This window comes from Vespa crabro, chromosome 6 (genome assembly GCF_910589235.1).
Source record: "Vespa crabro chromosome 6, iyVesCrab1.2, whole genome shotgun sequence".
Lineage (NCBI taxonomy): Eukaryota > Metazoa > Arthropoda > Insecta > Hymenoptera > Vespidae > Vespa > Vespa crabro.
In genome coordinates, this window is record NC_060960.1 from 3655458 (window position 1) to 3675735 (window position 20278).

The following is a 20278-nucleotide window of genomic DNA, read 5'->3' on the forward strand; positions in this document are numbered from 1 at the left end:
ACGTAAAAAAATTGTCTCAGTAATATTTATAAATTTTGATTTTATTTATATTTTTTGTGGTATTTTTCCTTTTAGTAAAATTAATGGAAAGGAGGAAGATTAAAGGGGAAGAAAATCAAATATGTGATGAACCTTGGCATTGGTTAAAGACGATGAATCGTGTAACGATTTAATGAAAGAAGAATCGTGTAACCTTTCAATGCAACGTTTACAAAATTGTTGATATTTCCTAAATTATTCCCGAAGTCAAATTAAACAAGTAAAATCATGCCAATGATTTCTATCGATACTCAGTGTTCTCATAAATTTTTGGTAAGTAGTAACAGATTTATAAAAATATTTTATTTTATTTTATTTATGTATTTTTTATTTTTATTCATTTCTTTTTTTTTTTATTTCAATCTAATTACGATTCACTCGTAAAGTAATTGATTGAAATAAAAAAAAATTTACGAACGTATAAAATAAAAGTATATTTCTCTTCTCGTAACGGGTAATCAAAATGATTCTATACATGTATATTGTTTAATTAATACGCACACGTGAAAGATCGAATAGAAGATATACATTTAATTAATATATATATATTTATATATATATATATATATATATATATATATATATATATAGCGGGTGTCTCATTTAAATCATCATATAGACAAATATCTCTGATCCTATTGATTTTATAAACAAATGTTTCAAGTAGAAGTAGAAGTCAATAGGTTTTGAATATGAAAAGTAATATTTATGGTAGTTATTTAATAATTGATAAAATATTGATGAAAAGATATCCTATAAGTATTTCTTGTATTTTTGATAGTTTTGATATTGTAATATTATCGATATTTTTTATAATTTTTCTTATACTTAAAATATCAATTTCCATTAAAAAAAAAGTTGTTATAACTTTCGTATCTTGACAAATTGCAATTTCTATAAAATAATAACAATAAATATTACATCGTCTCTTCCGATAAGATCAGAGATATTTGTAAAATAAGACGTCCGGTATAATATGCATTCGATTTATTTTCTTTCGATCTATCGGCTTTAAATGTTCTCAGGAACCGCTTTATTCTGAATTGAACGATCCAAAACAAAGAGATTTGTGTAAATGTAGTTTCGATGAAGTTTCATATACCTCATTATATTTTTTATATATAATATTTTTTGTAATTATCAATTACAATATATTTAAAATAAAACATTGAGTTTTATTAACTCGGTTAATAGAGGAAATAGTAGCTTGAAGATATTTTCCAAGTAATAGTCCATACCTTCATTAATTCGCTTCACTGGTACAAGCAAATGGTAGTAGAGTGAAATTAATTGCTTGTTGTTAGATTGAATTAATTAGCCGTCGTTAGGATGTTCTTGGGTAGTCTTCTCGGAATATATCTACTATATAGATTTAATGCTGAGTTAATGCTTTATGTTCTAAGATATAACGAATATAATTTTGTACGAATAGATGAAGACAAGTAAATTAAGCAATTATATATTTTATTTTTTTCTTTATCAAATCGCCTATCTCTTATATTTTACATTGTATTAATATTTAATTAAATGTAAAAATAATATAAATGTATGCGACTTTGTATGTGATTTTTTGCGATAGCCATAAATTATACATTATCTTGACATTAATTCTAAGTTCGGAATAAATATGAAATGAAATTAGAAGAAACTTAAACGTTTGTCACACTTATTATAGTGTATCGTTCTGACACATCTCAAATAAAATAAGTATTATGCAGAAACATTAATCATACCGTAAAAATACTTTTTAAACCAACCTAACCTAGCATTCCACGATTGATCAATTCAAAGTTACTCTTATTATATCGTACGCCATAAATATGGATTAGATATTTTCAATTTCAATGAAAGTTTCTTTTCTCTTCTTGATTATGACTTTGTTATCAAAATTTGAAATCGATTTTTTAATATAACGTCTTAATAGAAAATTTCATTGTTAAATTCACACGAATATTTCTTATTAGTTAAAAATGATTAATATAAATCTTAGTATGTAGATATATTTGAATATAATATAATTTAAGTGTACTTTTCTACGTGACGTAAAGAAATTTCGGAAACGTTCACCTTCTTTTCTAAATATTTTTTTATCATAATTATTAAAAAATTTAATCGACCTTAAAAAATATATTTATTCATTTTTATTTATTTATTTATTTATGTTAAACTTTCGATTTATGTAATATATGCATATACAAGTTAGGCATAAATTTGCCAGACGTAAGCCTGAGTTCGTAGATTCGAAATACTGCCTTTAAAAATTCTTCGGCTACTTGACCTAGTGGCCAATTATATTAAAGATGCAAGGAAAGATCATTTCGACCAATCGTATCCTCGAACGAATATGGACCACCTGTCGCTTGACTCACGTGGTCGAGTATTTTCTCCTCTAGCTTGTTTCGAAGAAGAGGCAAGAGAAGAAGAGAGAGAAAGAGAGAGAGACGTAAGGAGAGAAAGAGATAGAGATAGAGAGAGAAACAGAAAGAGAGACAGAGACAGAGAAAGAAAGAGATAGAAAAAAGAAAGAAAGAGAAAGAGAGAAAGAGCCAGAGAGAGAAAGAGGAAGAAAGAGAAAGAGAGAAAGAGCCAGAGAGAGAAAGAGAGACAGAAATAGAGAGAGAGAGAGAGAGAGAGAGAAAGAGAAAGAAAGTGAGATAGCGAACGAATGAAATAGAGAGGGAGAGAGAATGAGAAAGAGAGAAAGAGAGATAGCGAAAGAACGAAATAGAGAGAGAGAGAGAATGAGAAAGAGAGAAAGAGAGATAGCGAAAGAACGAAATAGAGAGAGAGAAGGAAATGGATGTAGACAGATATGTAACTGTCGACAATCGTTAGTTAGAAAGAGAGAGAGAGGCAGAAAAGAAAAAGGATAAAACCATAGAGGTCACTAAGTGAGTAGAAATAGAAAAGTGGCGGGGAGGGAAGAGAATAACCATAGAATTGTTTCCGTTTCCCCTTCTCGATACGCATCACGGTATGTGAGTCGGGCAACGTTTGACACTCACGAAGGAGTGTCGTTCATGAGCAGTTAAAAGAGACTATTACGATCAACTCGTGTTCATGTATCTGATACTTTGACATCGCTTCATACGGTCTGTATCATCAAAGTTTAAGTGACTTCGAATGTGATTCATCCTATTATTGATTCAATTATTATTTTGTCATATTTCTCAACAAACGGATTTCGAGAATAATCTTAACTGATTGGACGAGAAGAATATTGACTTTGAATTGGCCAATAAAAGGATGGTGAGTTATCTTAATTTTTTTCTGTGTCTCTATATAGACAAGTACGTATTCTACAATAGTAAATAAAAAAGGAATTGTTGCGCAATTGTTATTCTTTGCATGGTGTTTACTAATGAATCTCAGAGTTTTATTATTACGTGCATCGAAATTATACGACAATATAATAATAAGGAATTAAAGCAAATTTGCGCGGTTTTAAGTTAAAAAGTGAAAGCTACAATTTAATTGGTTACCGGTGAAACCATCTTTCAAGTATTATATATATATATATATATATATATATATATATATATATATGTATATGTATATATATGAAATTTTGCAACCGAAAGATCTCTTTGTTCGACTTGGATCTTTCTCGGAGTAAGTAATCTTTAATTATAGCGTTAACAATATTGCATTGGATCGGTGATATTGTTTTTGTTTTTCGAATGATATATTCTTTATTTTTTTTATTCCTTTTTTCATTTTGGATCGGTAATATCAGAAATTATTTTTTTTTTTTTTTCTAATTATCAACCGAATAATTTTCTATATCTTTAATATTTTTAATCTTTCGTCTGAATTCGTTTTAATTAATTTTCTTTATCGTTTGAAAAAAGAATTGAATATAAGAAATTATATAATAATTATAATAATAATAATAATTATTATTATATCATATAAATTTATAGTTTATTGTTTTGAATTTTTAATTTGTAAAGAAGGAATAATGTTATGCAACGCTTTTGTCTTTCAATTTGATTTCTATTATATTTTTTATGCTCAATTGATTACTGTACAATTAATATTTATGACATATCTTGTAATTCCTGACGAGCGTTATGTTAACTTTTGTCAATACAATGCAATATAATAGTTTTATACACACGTTCGATAATTTTTTTTTTTATAAATAATTGTTTAAAATATCGAATTAATTAAAAAACTACAGGATGTTCCATAAGAAAAATTAAAAATAATTGAATTTTTGATTCAATTGAAAATCGATTATTTTATTTCGTATTATGAAAATATTTAAAACGCGAGATTGTAAAACTTCGTTTAATTAAATAAATATTTTTATATTAATCGAAGGAATAAAACAAAATATATTATAAAAGTAAATATATTTTATATATTTATGCTTTTATACGAGAAAGAGAGAGATAGAGCATGAAATCTATCATTGATAAAAAAAAAAAGATTATTTATCTTTTCAATCGAGATAGTGTCTCCGATAGTGATTTATTTTAAGTCACATAAGGTCGCGTCGAATGGCAATTTATAAAAGAAAAAAAAAATTAAAGGTAGTCCTAATTAAAGATAAGAGTTAAATTTTTATAAAGATAAAAGATAAGAGACAAGAGATAGGTTTTTATAAATTATTAAAATAATGCATTACCCGTTAAAACAAACGTTTAGACATTTAGGTTCTTAGTATTTTAAATTAATTCATTATTTTTAATTTAGAATTTAATTCAGTATTTTCATATTTGCATCAATCTAAACATACATACCATCTCGTTATCTATCAAAGAGAGAGAGAGAGGGGGGGGGAGGAAGAGAGAGAGTAAATATTTGTAAAAATTCTTATATATTTCTTTAGTAAAAGAGAAAGTTTAGATATTTTCTTCGTGTTTGCAACTTAGGCATCTAGATATAATGATAATATGTCTCAAAGAAACATTCATGACCTTATCAATAACATGCCTACGCTTTACTCTTTATTTTTTAACTATAGACAGACATTTAAAGTATTTACTTTTTTTTTAACTATATAAAGATCATAAACTCTTATTCCAGATTAAAAAAAAAAAAAAGTAAAAATAAAAATAAAAAAATATTCAAGCCGTTTAGAATGGATCAAAAAATTAAAAAGATATTGAAAGTCTTTCAATGGATATATCAGTTCTAAATGTAAACAAATAATTTCAATCGGTTAATTTCTCTAATTGATAATTTCATTTCAGTTTGAAAAGCCAAGAAGTACAGTAAGCTGAATGGATACGAATCGCTTACGATTTCATGATTTATCCGCACTATGGATCGTCTTATTTATGTTTATCCTAACTCCGAGCTGTCTAGCATCGTACAGCATCGGAGTTGGCATAGCCGATTCCACCGGACCCGTTGCAGAAGTTGTATTTGTAAGTATCCATGATTTGTTCTTTGAAAAATATTTATTACATACATAGTTGTTTGTTTCTTTTTTTTTTGTAATAATTCTATATAAAAAGATATTTTCGATTTATTTTCTCAGTTTTTTTGCATAGCTCATTTTTTATGATGACCTCATGCCGTGAATGAAAGGATTCGTTTATTTCATTTAGAAAGTTCTTCGTTGGAAATTTTATTAACAATAAAATAATTTTTTACAAGAAATGTTAATCGTAAAACTATATGTAATTCATGTGCAATAGTTAAATTAAACAAAAGAAATCTATTAGAATCGTTTTTGTTTCATATTCGTTTATTAATGCATTTCAATTGTTTTGTTCAATTCTTATTCTGAACATTTCTCAATCTATTTATGATTATAGATGAAATATGCGACCATTAATATCGTTAGGTTTAGCTTTCGATTCATTCCTTTGGTTTTTCTCTTTTTTTTTTTTTTTTTTTTTTTTCTTTTTATAGATGGGATATGCAAAGATGGATCAAAAAGGATCAGGAATACATCTTCGAACCTTCTCACGTACGTACATCATTGACGATGGCGAGGAGAGATTTGTTTTCGTCAGTGTTGATAGTTCCATGATTGGAAATGAGGTTCGAAAGGCGGTACGTTCTGAGAAAGATTAATTTAAAAATGACGTTATCTTTGTCAGATTATATTTATATTTAGTTACGAAGGTATAATTCTTTTTTTATTTTAGGTACTGCGTAAACTGAAGCCACTATATGGAAATTTGTATACGGAAAGAAACGTGATGATCAGCAGTACGCATACGCATTCTAGTCCAGGTGGCTTCATGATGGACGTACTCTTTGACCTTACCACATATGGTTTCATCAAGGAAAGTTTCAATGCCATTGTAAACGGAATAACAAGAGTATGCGACATTCGTTTATCGTTGAATAAAATCTTTATATTTTAAAATCACGAAGTGTCAATGAACGATCTTGATTTTGATATTGATCTTCAATGAATATTAATTGAATTCGTCAATTTTATACTTACTCGTATAACGGTAGAATGATCTTTGAATTATTATTATACGTACGATTTAAATGTACATTTGAAAATATTTGTTAATATATTATTTTTGTTTTTTAATAGAGTATTAAACGTGCTCACGACAATGTTGTACCTGGAAGAATTTTCATCACGCAAGGAGAAATTTTGGACGCCAATATGAACAGAAGTCCATTAGCTTATCTCAATAATCCAAAGGCTGAAAGGGATAAGTAAGTGACAATTTCTTTAATATGAGTTTTATACTGTTAAGACAATGTTTTAAAATTAAAAAAGAAAAAAAGTTGATACTTCAAATAAAAATATTCGTTCAACGTTTGTGAAAGACATTTACATTGCCTTGTATCCTATTAACATTTTATTTGCATATTTTTTAAATGAAAGTATTCGAATAGAATTTTTTATAGTTATCTTCTATAACCATTAGCCTGTTTACAAACCGACATATGATGTCATCAAGACCTTGTGAATTAACGTCTTACATGCACTGTTTTACAGATACGATCATAATGTAGATAAAACGATGACGCAGCTACAGTTTATCGGTGCCGATAACCAAGCGTTGGGTGTCATCAATTGGTTTGCTGTTCATCCAACAAGTATGAACAATACTAATCATTTAGTATCGAGTGATAATGTGGGCTATGCTTCGATACTTTTTGAAAAAATGATGAATAAAAATGCTATGATCGGCAAGGTGAGAAATTTAACATGACTTAGGACTCTTCAAAGATCTTTATAAATCCATATATTGATTTATAAATACCTATAAGTCGTAATTTTATGTAATAATTTTATACAAATTATTATAATTTTTTATTACAAAAATAAACTCTAATGGAATTTGTTTTATTGTAATACAAGTTTATTACAATTATTTTCAAATTTTATTATGATAAAATTGAAAGGAATTTATTTTTTATTATAATAAAATTATAAGAAGTTAATAATTATAAATTCTTAATTATAAGGATATATATTTATGAGTCAATCTATGATAATAATGATTAGATCAAAATACTTAATTTATAATGGATATAAATACTTTTCTTTATAATATATATCTTATTTGTATTTACTTATTTAGGGTCCTTTTGTCGCTACGTTCGCTTCTACAAATTTAGGCGATGTTTCACCAAACATTCGCGGGCCAAAGTGCGAATTTTCCGGATTGAATTGTACCGAGCATTACACTTGTCCAGGGAAACAAGAAATGTGTTTTGCTTCAGGACCTGGCAAAGATATGTTCGAGAGTACTAGTATTATAGCAAGAAAAATGTTCAATAAGGCGGCGGTGAGTACTAAATATGTAAATACTAGATCTTTCTCATTATTTTCTTTATAAATTTATTATCTAAATTAATCGATTTCTCGTATCATCTATTTATAATAGAAATAATATTTAATTACGGTAAATTTTATAGTATAGATTTTCAAACTTTATCTCAAGTAATAAAGGTTACACCATTTATCGAGCTATCGAATTAATTGATCTTGAATTATTTCAACAATTTTTTTTTTAGACAATAAGAATAAAAATCGCTTATAATGTCTATCTATTGTTTGCTTTATTATTTATCTTAAATGCATCAATTTATCCTAAATAATTTAACAGGTATTATTTACACGTACATATATTATCGAAATCATTAATAATCTTTAATCAATTTCATCGATTCCGAAGTAAACAATCGAAATCCACGTTATATCCATTTAGTAATGCTTCTCATATCCGTATTCAGGGGCAATATACTTGACGAGTGGCGTAGGATGTACAGCTTGTCCGATTTTTTTGACAATAGCGTTGAATCCATTGTGTGGGTCAGATGTATAATCGACCACACGAATTGTACCATCAGGTTCGTTTAAACTGTAAGAACCCTTAACCACATCACCATCACGAACTTCCTCTTGTTTTTTAACGTCACCAGTAAGGGGATCATGGACACCATATTTGAAGGAATATTTTGGATAAGTCTGAAGTAAAAAACGAATATTCGAACATATTAATGTTCATTTTATTTTCATTTTTATTTTATTGTGCGAATACTTACATATCCTTCGTTATGATCGTACGGTCCATAATTTTGTACATAAGTTGGTGCACCATAGATCAATTTACTAAGAACAGGAGTGATAACAGCTGAGTGTGAGACTGCTGTTTCATATCCTTTGTAACCATTGTGTCCTTCATAATCTCCGTATCCTTCATGTCCGTATCTAATCAAAACGGCATCACAATTCATCGCCAATAGAACTAGACCGAGTGCAAAAAACATCTGGAAGGAATGATTAATAAATTAAGATCTTTGTGTATATTATTGGATAATAGTATGTTTATAAATCGAGATATATTATAAAATTTTGCAATTTGTTGGATGTTTCTAGGAAGATTTCAGAAGATTTAGGAAATCATTAAGAACAATATTTAAATCTTTGGCATCGGATCTATTCTTTTAATACTCAAAGAACACAATTTTGATAGAAATAAGTTGAATTAAATTGTAAATCTAATAATATAAGAGGAGAAGATATGTCAATGAATATTCGTGAAGGCTTACCTTTGATAATATGTTGTTGTTCACTAGTTGATTGTCGAATGGTGAACGATAAATTTGGAACACTGATCAGCTCCTTTATAGTTGGACTTCGTCTGGACCCCCTAACGGTTTCTCTCAACCTCTTGTAACGACGGTAATTGTATAAGAACCAAGGTCACTCTCTTTTCGTGACATACGTTCCATTTTTTTTTTTTTTTTTGACAAAACGAAGGTTGCCGAAAGTGTCTTAGAAAGAGAAAAAATTGTAATCACGTTTCTTTTTAGCCTATAAACCTAATACGTAACGTTGAGGTTCGATAAATAAGGAACCAAGATTTCTTTTTTTTTTTTTTTTTGAAAAGGGAAACGCTATGAGAGAATTAGTGAGAGAGAGAGAGAGAGAGAGAGAGAGAGAGAGAGAGAGAGACGTCTTTAAAACAGGATATTCCCTTCGATGTACTTTGTATCTTTTAAAGGGAATGTTCGAAGGTTGACCTTGGTTTTAATAAATTTGAAACATTCGTGCGTAAAACGATTTAGTTGTCAAATGTTGTAGGTCATATTATTCAAGTAAATTTCAGATTTGAATGTAGTTACATTGGTGAAATATAATAGTATTTTTATAAAATATTTTTATATAAGGGATAAACATGATCGTTCTAATTATTTTCATTCATTTAACAGAGAATCATCATTCTTCTTTATTACGTTATCGAATTTTTTCGCGTATAGATCTGAAAGATAATTATATTTTATATTACATTAATTAAATATAATAACCTTGAGAAAATTGAGTATCGTACATGAATTTTATTCGGTTAGTTTCGACCATGAAATGTTATAACAGATTATATAATATATTCTTTTCTCTGTGTATGCTCACTAGAATGAAATTATTCCGAACAAAAAACGTATATCGTTTCACTATGGAAATGATTAGAGTGATTTGTATTATGCGACTAAAAACTGTCGAAGTATAAAGATTGAATAATCTTAATGTTTCTAATTTTTTGGTCTTCATAACGAGTCATTAATTTTCATCTTTTTTTTTTCACTCTATTCTTCGATTATTTCTTTCGAAAGAACAAAAAATAAATGTGCCCGTAAGATTTTATAGTTTTCGTAAAATATTACACATAGAACTGATATGATATGTATATACATCATATACGAAATGCAATGGATAGGTATTGGTGTGTCACGTAACGTGATTCGTCACGCGAAGAGTTATGTTACGGATGTTGTAAAAGAATCAAAAAAGAAATTGGCGAAACTGAAAAAAATGTCTTCATCTCTTTTATTCTTATATGTCTGTTATAGCAACGTGCCTATCGTTCGGGTTTATGATAATAATAATAAAATAAAGTAGGGTAAAAGTAAAATCAAAATTATATATAAAATAGTGATAAATTTCGTATGTATATATATATATATATATATATATATATTATTTTATTATTTAGAGAATTGTTATAAATAAATAGAAAATTTTGGAAATGCAATTTAATTAAAAATTTTATTTACTGCATGTAAAAAGTTTCTGTTTTCTAATTAGCTTTCTATATTAGATTAATACTTTTTTTTACTAATCTAATTTGAATCAAAAAATGTATACAGTGTGAAACCATTAATTATAATACAATTAGGAAAAGATTGATTTTTTTTTCAGAGAATTATAGAATACAATTTCTTTTATATATAATTTTATTTTCAAGAAAATCAACTCTAAATATTAATGCAGTACAGGTTTATAATAAGTCAGCTATCATTGAATGAATCTTGATAGACATCATATTTTGTTTACAAATAGTGTTAGTATTATCTATATATAATCTTGATTTCTTAATAGTATCAATGAGCTATTATCAAATATTTGTAAACGAGATATAGTCTATATTTGATTGACTTAGATGTACACGTTTTCGATTAATATTTATAGTCGATTTTTTTTCGCTAAATATAAAAAGGAGAAAAAAAATGTTATTTTACAATTTCTATTTATTTTGTCAAAAGGTATCAGCGATTATCGAGTCATTCTGTATGACAATATAGGACCTCAAATAATAATTGAAATCAAATATCAATTAACTTCAATTAATTCATTAAACGATAATAAATTCTATTTCAATCGAGACATTAATTCAATTGTAATTTTTCTTCCTTAATAAAATTCTGATTAACTTTGAAACATCGCTGAAACTTTCTTCTTCGGTGTATAAATTTTTAATTAACTTTCCGGACGAAGATGGACAATTAAAGATGATACTACGAAATATGATGATTTCAAACGAAAGCGAAAGTTTTCTCTTTCCTCTTCATTATCATTTACAAGAAATGATTATGATTCATTATTCACACGATGAGCGAGAGATAAAAATCATACGAGTTGAGCAATCGTTTCTACTTTACTGTAGGATTTTATTTATCGACTTGTAATAATCGTACGAAGAATATCATTTTGAAAGTGATATGTATAAGATGAATCTACGTTTATTATAATAATCTTTCTCTCATTTTTAGGATTAGTAAAAAAAAAAAAAATTGAAAGTGAAACATCAAATTCTCATTCATACCTTTTAAAAAGTTATTGTACAACGTTAAAAAATAAAAAGAAGTTAGGATTTTTTTTTTTTTTTAATACCGAAGGATAGGTTTTTAAATAGAATTGAAATATTTTATTGAGTAATATGCAATTGTATTTACATTACGTCATTCAGCTATTAATTTAACGGCTTTCGGAGATTAGATATTTTTTTCTTTTTTTTTTTTTTTTTTTTTTTTTTTAACATTTATCGTAGTAAATTTTATTCAAGGTTGTTTCTCTATTTAGAAATCTTGTTTCAGCTTTTATAAACTTATATCTATATACCATGTGTCTCTGTATATGTATATACCTTCTCATCTTCTTATCTATGATGCAAACTTTCTTCGGTTTCACGCTAGATTTGTTCAAAGTTCCTACGGCGTCGGATCTCTTCGATTTCAGCTTTATTCCACTTGAATAACGAAATCAAAATCTCTTCTCTGAAGGGAATTCTTTCGTAAGGAAAGAGATGACTTTTCTATCTCGAAATAAGGTACTTTTATGTGTTGAAGACTTTGTCAATTCTATCGATCTGTTGAAATACGATACAAATGTACACGAGAGCAAAAAATAAACGAGTATTCTCGGAGAAGAAGTTAATGACCTAACGCTTTTTAGAATCCAATTGGAAAAATCGTATCTTCGTAATTTTTTGTTTTTATTATTTTTTTTTCTTTTTTTCTTTCTTTCTTATCATTATACTAATCTCATCGAATATCATTACTTATTTCTGTGAGATATATTTTCATACATCCATTAGGAGTTAAAATACTTTCATGTTAACATTTTAAATCTATTTAGATATATTATTTCAATCGTCGATTATCGGAGTTATTAAGTTTATATAAAGAAAAAAATGATGTAAAATCATTTTCAAAGGAAAATAATTAGATAACATTTAAAAATTTTTGATCGAGATATCGAATAATAGTCGTACTAATTTAAAATAATTTCTTTTTTCATATTCGGTGAGTAGAAAATGATAATAAAGATGATTTTGTATTTCTATATAAATATTATTAAATATTTATTCGAGGTAAGAAAAGTACGTTTCGAAAGATCTTTATGATCTTTCCGATGGACGGTTAGTTAAACGCTCGTACGTTACAACTTTACACGAGGAGAACTCTACTCGAGTAGTCAATATGGCGGACGCCCGTTTAAATATTTGGCGCGAATTGAGGTACATAAAGAAGGGAAAGAGAAATAGAAAGAGAAAGAGAGAGAGAAAGAGAGAGAAAGAGAGAAAGAAAGAGATAGAAGATAATAATGTTTTTCAGGACGTTGCGGACTGATTAAAATTAAATAAACATTCTCTTAATTAATCGTCTAAAAATAATCGGTTTTCCTAGTCATAGTGATTGTAATAAGCTGGCGAAGAAACGTATTTGGCGATTGGTACAGGTTTTGGATGAATCGCTGGTCCAACCTTCTTCACTATCGCGTTGAATCCATTGTGATCATCTGCGGTATATTCAACGATTCTTACGCTTCCATCAGGCTCGTTCACGCTATAAGAACCGTGAACTACATCACCGTCACGGACCTCGTGTTGCGTCTTGACGTCGCCGGTGTGTGGATCGTGTACACCATAGTTGAAGGTGTATTTAGGGTGCGACTGAAACAAAACGTGTTTGCGTAAGAACGTAATGTTGTTGCACTGGGTGCGCCAGTAACTCGATAGATTAAACGATTGATTTTTCCCCGATTTTAAACTTTTATTCTAACATTATTTAGCGTATGTTATCAATCTTGAAGATTATCGATATCTACTACGTTAAATAATGAATGAATTTTTGTTTTTATTTATTTATTTTTTTTTTTTAATAATTTTTATCAATCACTCATTGATTTTAAATTTCAATGAACAAGCCAACGAATATTGATTTAGTCAATTTCATTTCTGAAATTTTTGTAATGCAATATCAATTAATGAATGAATCATCACTAATTAATTAAATATTTAAATTTAACCTCGAACTTCGTAATTTTAATTTCAACATTCACCTTCGACTGATACAATCTTTTAAGTGAAATTAATACAATGAGAACGAACAGTTTTAAAGAAGGAAAAATGATGAATGAATGAATGAAAATGTCGTGGGAAAAGTTTCTACGATATTTTTCAATGTATATAACAAGTCTATATAACAGAAAAAGCCGTAGCATCGCGTGTTACTCTCGAGACGATCGTTCGCCAACGTTGGGACGATATTTCGCTACTGGTATTCAATTAACATCGCGAGAAAGCGACGACAATGGGCGTCGCGGAACGTCGACATTAGAAATGAGATGCAGCACGGAAGGAGTTACAAAACAAGAGAGTCAGCCTGCCCAGTCTCTCACTCTCTATGTGTGTTCTTTTGGTGACACACTGAGGAATCTCTATTTAACATATGTGAAAACGCGCTTTTTAAAAGAGCACACAGACGACACGCAACGTTATAAAAAGGTGATTCTTTGCTTCATTTGTTACATAGAGAGACAGAGAATAGAGAGGGAGAGAGAGAGATAGAGATTACAAGAAAGACAGATAATAGAGAGAGAGAGAAAACAATGAAATGTGTCATATTTTAAAATTTCAATTTTTGTAGTATTTTTGTATTACTGTTTGAGTTTACGTTGATTTTGTAAACGTGATTTTATTATACAATAAGGGTTACGTGTATTTTTTTGTAATTCGACTCAATTTCAAATTCGATAACAAATTATTCAATGACTTTTTTGTTTCTCTCTTTTTTTTTAAGTTAAAACACATTAAAAGTGAAATTACATATATATATATATATATATATATATATATATATATATATATATATCTGTCTGGAAGAATGAAATCAAAGAGATTCTAATAAAAAATTATGAAATTTCTCAATAATGAATTCACAATTTTTGCGAAAAATACAATACCGATATCGGTAAAAAATATATAACAAAATTGAATATTTTCAATGAAGATTTACAAATGTTACATAGAAAAATCTTTTCGACGCATATATGAGAGACATGACTATTATGATTTTAATTATGCAAACTGATAATATTAATCGACGGATATAGATGGAGTATCGTGATGAATAAAAATAAAAGAAATTTACGTAATAATCATGGTCCTTGTCGGCGTGATGCTGCTTGTAGGAATGGAAAGTATGATCGAAGGATGAATCGGCGTGTAACGGTGCGGCCGAGACTGCGTGCACCGGAACTGCGATCGTTGGCAGAACGGCGTGTCCCTCGTAATCCGAAGATCCCGCATATCCCGCGTTGAGGCCTTCGTAATCAGCGTAAGAAACTGTGTGATCGGCTCCGTTGTAACCACTCACGAGAATCCCTTCGCACCACGCGAAGATGGCACAGAGCAGGTACAAAATCTAAAATGAAAAGAGAAAAATAATACGATCGAAAATTTGTCTCCATTTTTTGCGTTTTTTTTTTTTTTTTCTTAAATTTTCTTTCGAAAATAATTATTTATTTGTCCGTCATTTAATGATAGAAAAAAAAATATTTCTATACATTTATTGTTAATTTATTTGTCGTATATTACGTACATACGTGTTATTCTTTCTTTCTTGTTCATTATTTCTATATATTCATTATATCTTTCTTGTTTCTTTTCCTTCAATTTTTGTTAGGAAAGAAATTTCTAAATAATGAATTCGCAATGTTTGCTAAAAATACAATACCGTACAGAACCTGTACAGATATTATACATTTATTTACGATATATTATGTATATATTTGAAAGAAGATTCATTCATCTTCCGTACGAAAAAAGATGTTAACAAATACCTATATATATTATAGATATATTATGAATATATTTTTATACACATAGACATATGCGTTTCCTATGAATGGATTATTACTTTTTCCTTTTGATTTTCTTTCTTTTTTTTAGAAAAGAAATTCAAATGTTTACCATTTCTACATGAAAAAAATGTAAACGATCTATAAATGCATTTTTTTTTATATTATATATTATGTATATATATATATATATATATATATATATACACATTTATAGATCTATTATTATTATTATTATTATTATTATTATTATTATTATTATTATTATTATTATTATTATTATTATTATTATTATTATTATTACTTTTTTAATCAATCTAGGAATCTTCATAAGAAGATGGTTGTCTTTTTCTTTCTGCAAGTGATCAAAGATATGATATTTATCGATCCGTGAAAAAGATCCGTAAATACACGGTAAATGATGTATATTGGAAGCTAACAACGGAAGGGAAGAGTTTCATAAATTTCAGAATATCTCTTCGGAGTCTACTTTGAAATATGTATGAAAAATTCTCTTCTTGAGAACTTTATTTTCGAAGGCATCAGTTTATCCATTTCCTCTTTTGATTCATCACGTTTCTTATGGATTCGTATAAATCTTTTGGTAAAGAAACTTTTTTATTTGTTCTTTCGAGAGAATAAAATATATTTTCTCACTTTGAGATGAGACTGCATTTCTTTATATTTCTTCTCTCTCTCTCTCTCTCTCTTTCTCTCTCCATCTCTATTTATTTATCTATCACTTCCTATTTTTTTATCGAACGGTTGATACAAATGGAAAAGCAGTCGAACTACAAGAAAAAAAGAAATTTAATTTCATATCCGTTCTACGTCATTGATATACTTTAATCAAGCACGAAGTTTGGTATAAGTTTGGAGAAGTTTGAGCAAACGTTCTATTTGTTCTTTTCATTGTTTCCTCCGGAAAATAGTAGGAAATATCCTGTCACAATTTTCCAAGAACAATGAGGATCTTGCATTTTTTTTGATTAACGGGAGAGATTTATTGTTTGGACCTTTTTTATTTTTTTTTCCTTTTTCCGTAATATAATTGTTGTTATCTACGTAAAGGTATATGTACAATCAAAAAGCAAACGAGACGAAATATCGGTGAGAAAGACTTTATAGAATTTCTTGTGACTATTCGTTTGAAATTCTAATGTTTAAAGTATCTTCTAACATTTTTCTCTTTCTTTATTTTTTTCTCGTATCGTATTATTCTTTCTTATTTACATTTCCATGCCACAAAAGGGAGCATATATTCACATGTATTATGTGTTTATGTGTAGACATATATATGTATTTATCTATGCACATAAATATGTATATATATATAGAAAAGTGAAGTTCGTAATGAAATAATGAAAATCCCTATTCGAAATTCTATTTCAAGAGTTATTGAAAAGAAACTGGTAAAAGTGTAGAATTAATTATGATATATTAAACGAATTTTTTTTTAACATATATTTAAAATGAAATCATAGAAGAAAGGATATCTGATTTTATATTATTTTTTACGAATAGAATTTTTTGGAATGGTAAAGTGAAATAAGACGCGGTGTAGAAAAAAAAGAGAGAGAATGAAGAAAAATAAAGTATACATAAAAAATAGAGAAACGATATCCGGATATATAACATATATCTAGTAGAATTCGTATGAGAAAGAGAGAGAGAGAGAGAGAGAAAGAGAGAGAGATAAAGAAACAGATAAAGATAAAGGACTAAGTATGTGTGTGTGTGTGTGTATCAGTAGAGCAGGAGGGTCAAAATGACTACAGGCAAAAACAAAACGAGGATTTCTGCTTGGAATAATTGACATATTTTGTCATCCACATGCGGGTACATTAACGTAATGGTGCATAGTCAAAATTTGCAAAAGGAAAGAAGCAAAGCGAGAGAGAAAGAGAGAAACGTATTTTCAAAAAAAAAGAAAAGGATATAATATAGTATATTATTATGATAGTAAACGGTCAAGTATTTGTTCATAAAAAAATAAATAGATATAATGTTAATTCGTGTGATAGGACTAATTATTATTACAGTTGAAAATTATTTTCTATGAAAACGATTAAGATAGAAAAAGAGAGATAAAGAGAGAAAAGAAGAGAGAGAGAGAGAAAGAGAGAGAGAGAGAGAGAGAGAGAGACAGAGAGACAGAGAAAGACAGATAATGAAATTATTCGTACCTTGAACATGATGTTTCCTTCACAAAAAAACAAAAAGTAATAATCTTAGGTTATTTTATGCGAGAGAGCACGAAGTCACTGATAGCATTATTCTCAACCGATGGGCTTATATCCATCTCCCACCAACGATGCTTTCGTTCCGGGCAAAAGCTCTCCTGCGAACCTCCTCTTTTTACTCCCTGCTTACAATATCTTTCTCTCTCTCTCTTTCTCTCACTCTCTCTCTCTCTCTCTCTCTCTCTCTATGTCTATGTCTCTCTCTCTCTCTCTCTCTCTCTCTCTCTCTCTCTCTCTTTCTTTTTCTGTCTTGCTCGCAATCGCAGCCCCTCTTTTCTACTTCTGTGAAGTCGTTTAGAGGCACGTGCTACACGCAACTACACGCGAATACCTACACCTTCTTCCTTTTCTTCGAACTTTTTTCTTTATTTTTTTTTTGTTTTGTTTATTTATGTTTTATTTTATGGAGATTCTCTCTTTTTTTATTATAAGAAAGAAGCTCAAAAGAATTAATATAAAGAAAAGAAAGAAGAATAAGAATAAAAATCTTTGAAATGATTTATTGAACATAATTATATTATTTTGATGGTTTAGAACTTTGATTAATATTTTTTTATGCCGTTATATCGTTAGTTAATTTCAAAAGTTACCATCAAGCTAATTGATATTGTAAACGTACACGTCGATTCATAAATCGATCTTTTATTTATTTATTTTTTTTTTTTTATTAATCCAAATGTAAAAATATCTTATACATTTGATTAGAATATTAAATTATATTTTGAAATAAGAATTGATATACATAGTGTAACATACGTGTTCACTCGTAGAAATTAAAATTCTCAGATTATAATTCATGAATGTTCGTAACAATTTCATTAAAAATCGAGTTAAATTAAGACAAAAGATTTCCTTTACGCGGACTGATTACATTATAAATTAGTTGTTCGTAAATACAAATGAAATATGTTGAAGTTTTCGTACGTAATTTCGTTCGAGTTTAACAAACTAACAGAAAGAGAAAGAAAAAGAGAAAAAGAAAGAGAGAGAGAGAGAGAGAGAGAGAGAGAGAGAGAGAGAGAGAGTTCTGTTAACATATATTAGCCAATAACTCTTACCTATATTTATGAGTTTCGAGTTAGCCCAGGTGTTCTACTTATTGTCTTTAGAGTTCTCGTATCACGGCCGTTATGGAACGGCCGTGAATTTTGTAATTTCGACAAGTTTCGAGACATGGGAAGAGAACAAGTAACAGTGGTTTAGTTTCATGATAAAAGATTGAATGTAGTTAATCCCTCCCACTCAACGCTATAGGTATATGAATAGTTCTCATTACGCGAATGACATTGCCTGACTGTTGTAATTGAATGTTTCAACGTTTCCGCGGACGATTTCGTTAACTTACGAGAAATATTACCAGCTTTCTTTCAACGTTAGCCTCGATAAAGTCTTTCCCTCTCTTTCACTCTCTCTCTCCCTCCCTCTCTCTCTTTCTCTCTCTCTCTCTTTCTCTCTACTCTCTTACGCAGTTACTTATTATCTGTCGGCGTTCTTGCGTCCTGGGGCAATCATGTTTCATAAGGTACACAACTCACTCGCGCACTCCACCAAATTAGTTTCAACTTCGTCCCCGTAATATCTCATCCACTGTTTTTATCCCTTCCTTACCTTCAACCACGTAAGTAGACGGACGTGTTCGAGATAAAGGTATCAGTTCCTATAGCATTTTTCTTTTACCCTTTTCTAATGTTCCTCTTATTTCTTTTTTTTTCCTTCTTTCACATATCGATCCATTTTCGTCAGCTAAAACTACAATATCACTATAATTTAATTCCGGACTCGTGAACTCTGCAAAAATTCAATTGTCGATAGTGGAAGGACTCATCGAGTGGAAATTTAGTAGAAGATGGAAGAAAGAGAGAGAGAGAGAGAGAGAGAGAGAACGAAAGAGGAAGATAGATCTTTCTCTGTTTCTACATTCTGAAAGGAAATTTCTTCTTATATTAATCAAATTATTAATTCTACTTGTCTTACCTCATTCGTAAATTTAGTTAGTAATTTCATATTAATATTATGTAGATTCAAGTCATATCTATTCTATTCGGTATATCATGATAATTTGACGATCATTATTTTTTTTATATTAATACGATATATTGAACGAATATCATTTTATATAATTTTCGTAACTTCCTTTCCTATTATTCATTTAAAAATTCGAAGTTTGAAATTTCTTAAAAGGCATTCTTCATTCCTCGTCTTACCTAATAATTTGCATTGTTAAACTTAACAAATGATGTATTTGCTTTCATAACGATTTAAAATCAGTTCGTATCAAAGGCAGGAAAACAGTGGCAAAAGTAACAGGTATATTCTTCTTTAATGACTACCTCGCACCAGCTTCTTATGAATATTATCTCCTTTAACTGCTCGTTAAGTATACCCAACCCAGACGGCAATGTCCTTGCATGAAGATCGAGTAAACGCTTCCACGTTCTCTCGACTTTGTTCTAGAAGGAAAAGATTCATCGTAGCGTTTAAAGCCGTGCCTCTTGTCGCTTCGAATCTCATGATCGATCCAGGGAAAAGTCTCGTTTGCCATTCAAGTCTTCACTTTCGAACTAACCGCGAATATAGCATACGGGGTGTGTATAAATCAAAACTATCAAGATTGGCTCTGTTAATGGCAAATAATTTC

At 28.8% G+C, this 20278-nt stretch overlaps 3 protein-coding genes across 4 annotated transcripts in view; 1 reads left to right on the forward strand and 2 right to left on the reverse strand.

Annotated features, from left to right (window-relative positions):
* Window positions 1–2939: 2939 nt before the first annotated feature.
* LOC124424845 (neutral ceramidase) overlaps window positions 2940–20278 on the forward strand; it is a 35027-nt gene continuing 17688 nt past the window's right edge. Inside the window, exons 1-7 of one of the 2 annotated variants that reach the window (XM_046964381.1) lie at window positions 2940–3288; window positions 5241–5417; window positions 5908–6051; window positions 6147–6323; window positions 6551–6678; window positions 6965–7163; window positions 7554–7760. In XM_046964381.1, the coding sequence (XP_046820337.1) occupies window positions 5271–5417; window positions 5908–6051; window positions 6147–6323; window positions 6551–6678; window positions 6965–7163; window positions 7554–7760 (1002 nt within the window). In that variant the 5' untranslated portion in view covers window positions 2940–3288; window positions 5241–5270. Of the gene's footprint in view, window positions 3289–3562; window positions 3652–5240; window positions 5418–5907; window positions 6052–6146; window positions 6324–6550; window positions 6679–6964; window positions 7164–7553; window positions 7761–20278 lie in introns of those variants that run through there. The other variant, XM_046964382.1, reaches the window with a different exon arrangement.
* On the reverse strand, window positions 7778–10366 carry LOC124424847 (cuticle protein 19-like). Its single transcript, XM_046964384.1, has 3 exons — window positions 9028–10366; window positions 8521–8745; window positions 7778–8443 (listed from the first exon to the last, which is right to left on the reverse strand). Exons 2-3 carry the CDS (start codon window positions 8743–8745, stop codon window positions 8180–8182), a joined length of 489 nt encoding a protein of 162 aa, XP_046820340.1. The 5' UTR covers window positions 9028–10366; the 3' UTR covers window positions 7778–8179.
* Window positions 11694–17719, reverse strand: LOC124424846 (cuticle protein 19-like). Its single transcript, XM_046964383.1, has 3 exons — window positions 17584–17719; window positions 14689–14961; window positions 11694–13208 (listed from the first exon to the last, which is right to left on the reverse strand). The coding sequence occupies exons 1-3, from the start codon at window positions 17590–17592 to the stop codon at window positions 12939–12941; spliced, it is 552 nt and encodes a 183-aa protein (XP_046820339.1). The 5' UTR covers window positions 17593–17719; the 3' UTR covers window positions 11694–12938.

What these genes read in the sequence shown, in the direction of transcription:
- LOC124424846 (XM_046964383.1), bottom strand. An exon ending in ACAAGGACCATGATTATTAC is followed by an intron (nt 13,209 to 14,688) that starts GTAAATTTCTTT and finishes GTTTTGTTTCAG; the next exon opens with TCGCACCCTAAATACACCTT.
- LOC124424847 (XM_046964384.1), bottom strand. Translation starts at nt 8,745, where the DNA reads ATGTTTTTTGCACTCGGTCTAGTTCTATTGGCGATGAATTGTGATGCC. An exon ending in ACGATCATAACGAAGGATAT is followed by an intron (nt 8,444 to 8,520) that starts GTAAGTATTCGC and finishes TTTTTACTTCAG; the next exon opens with ACTTATCCAAAATATTCCTT.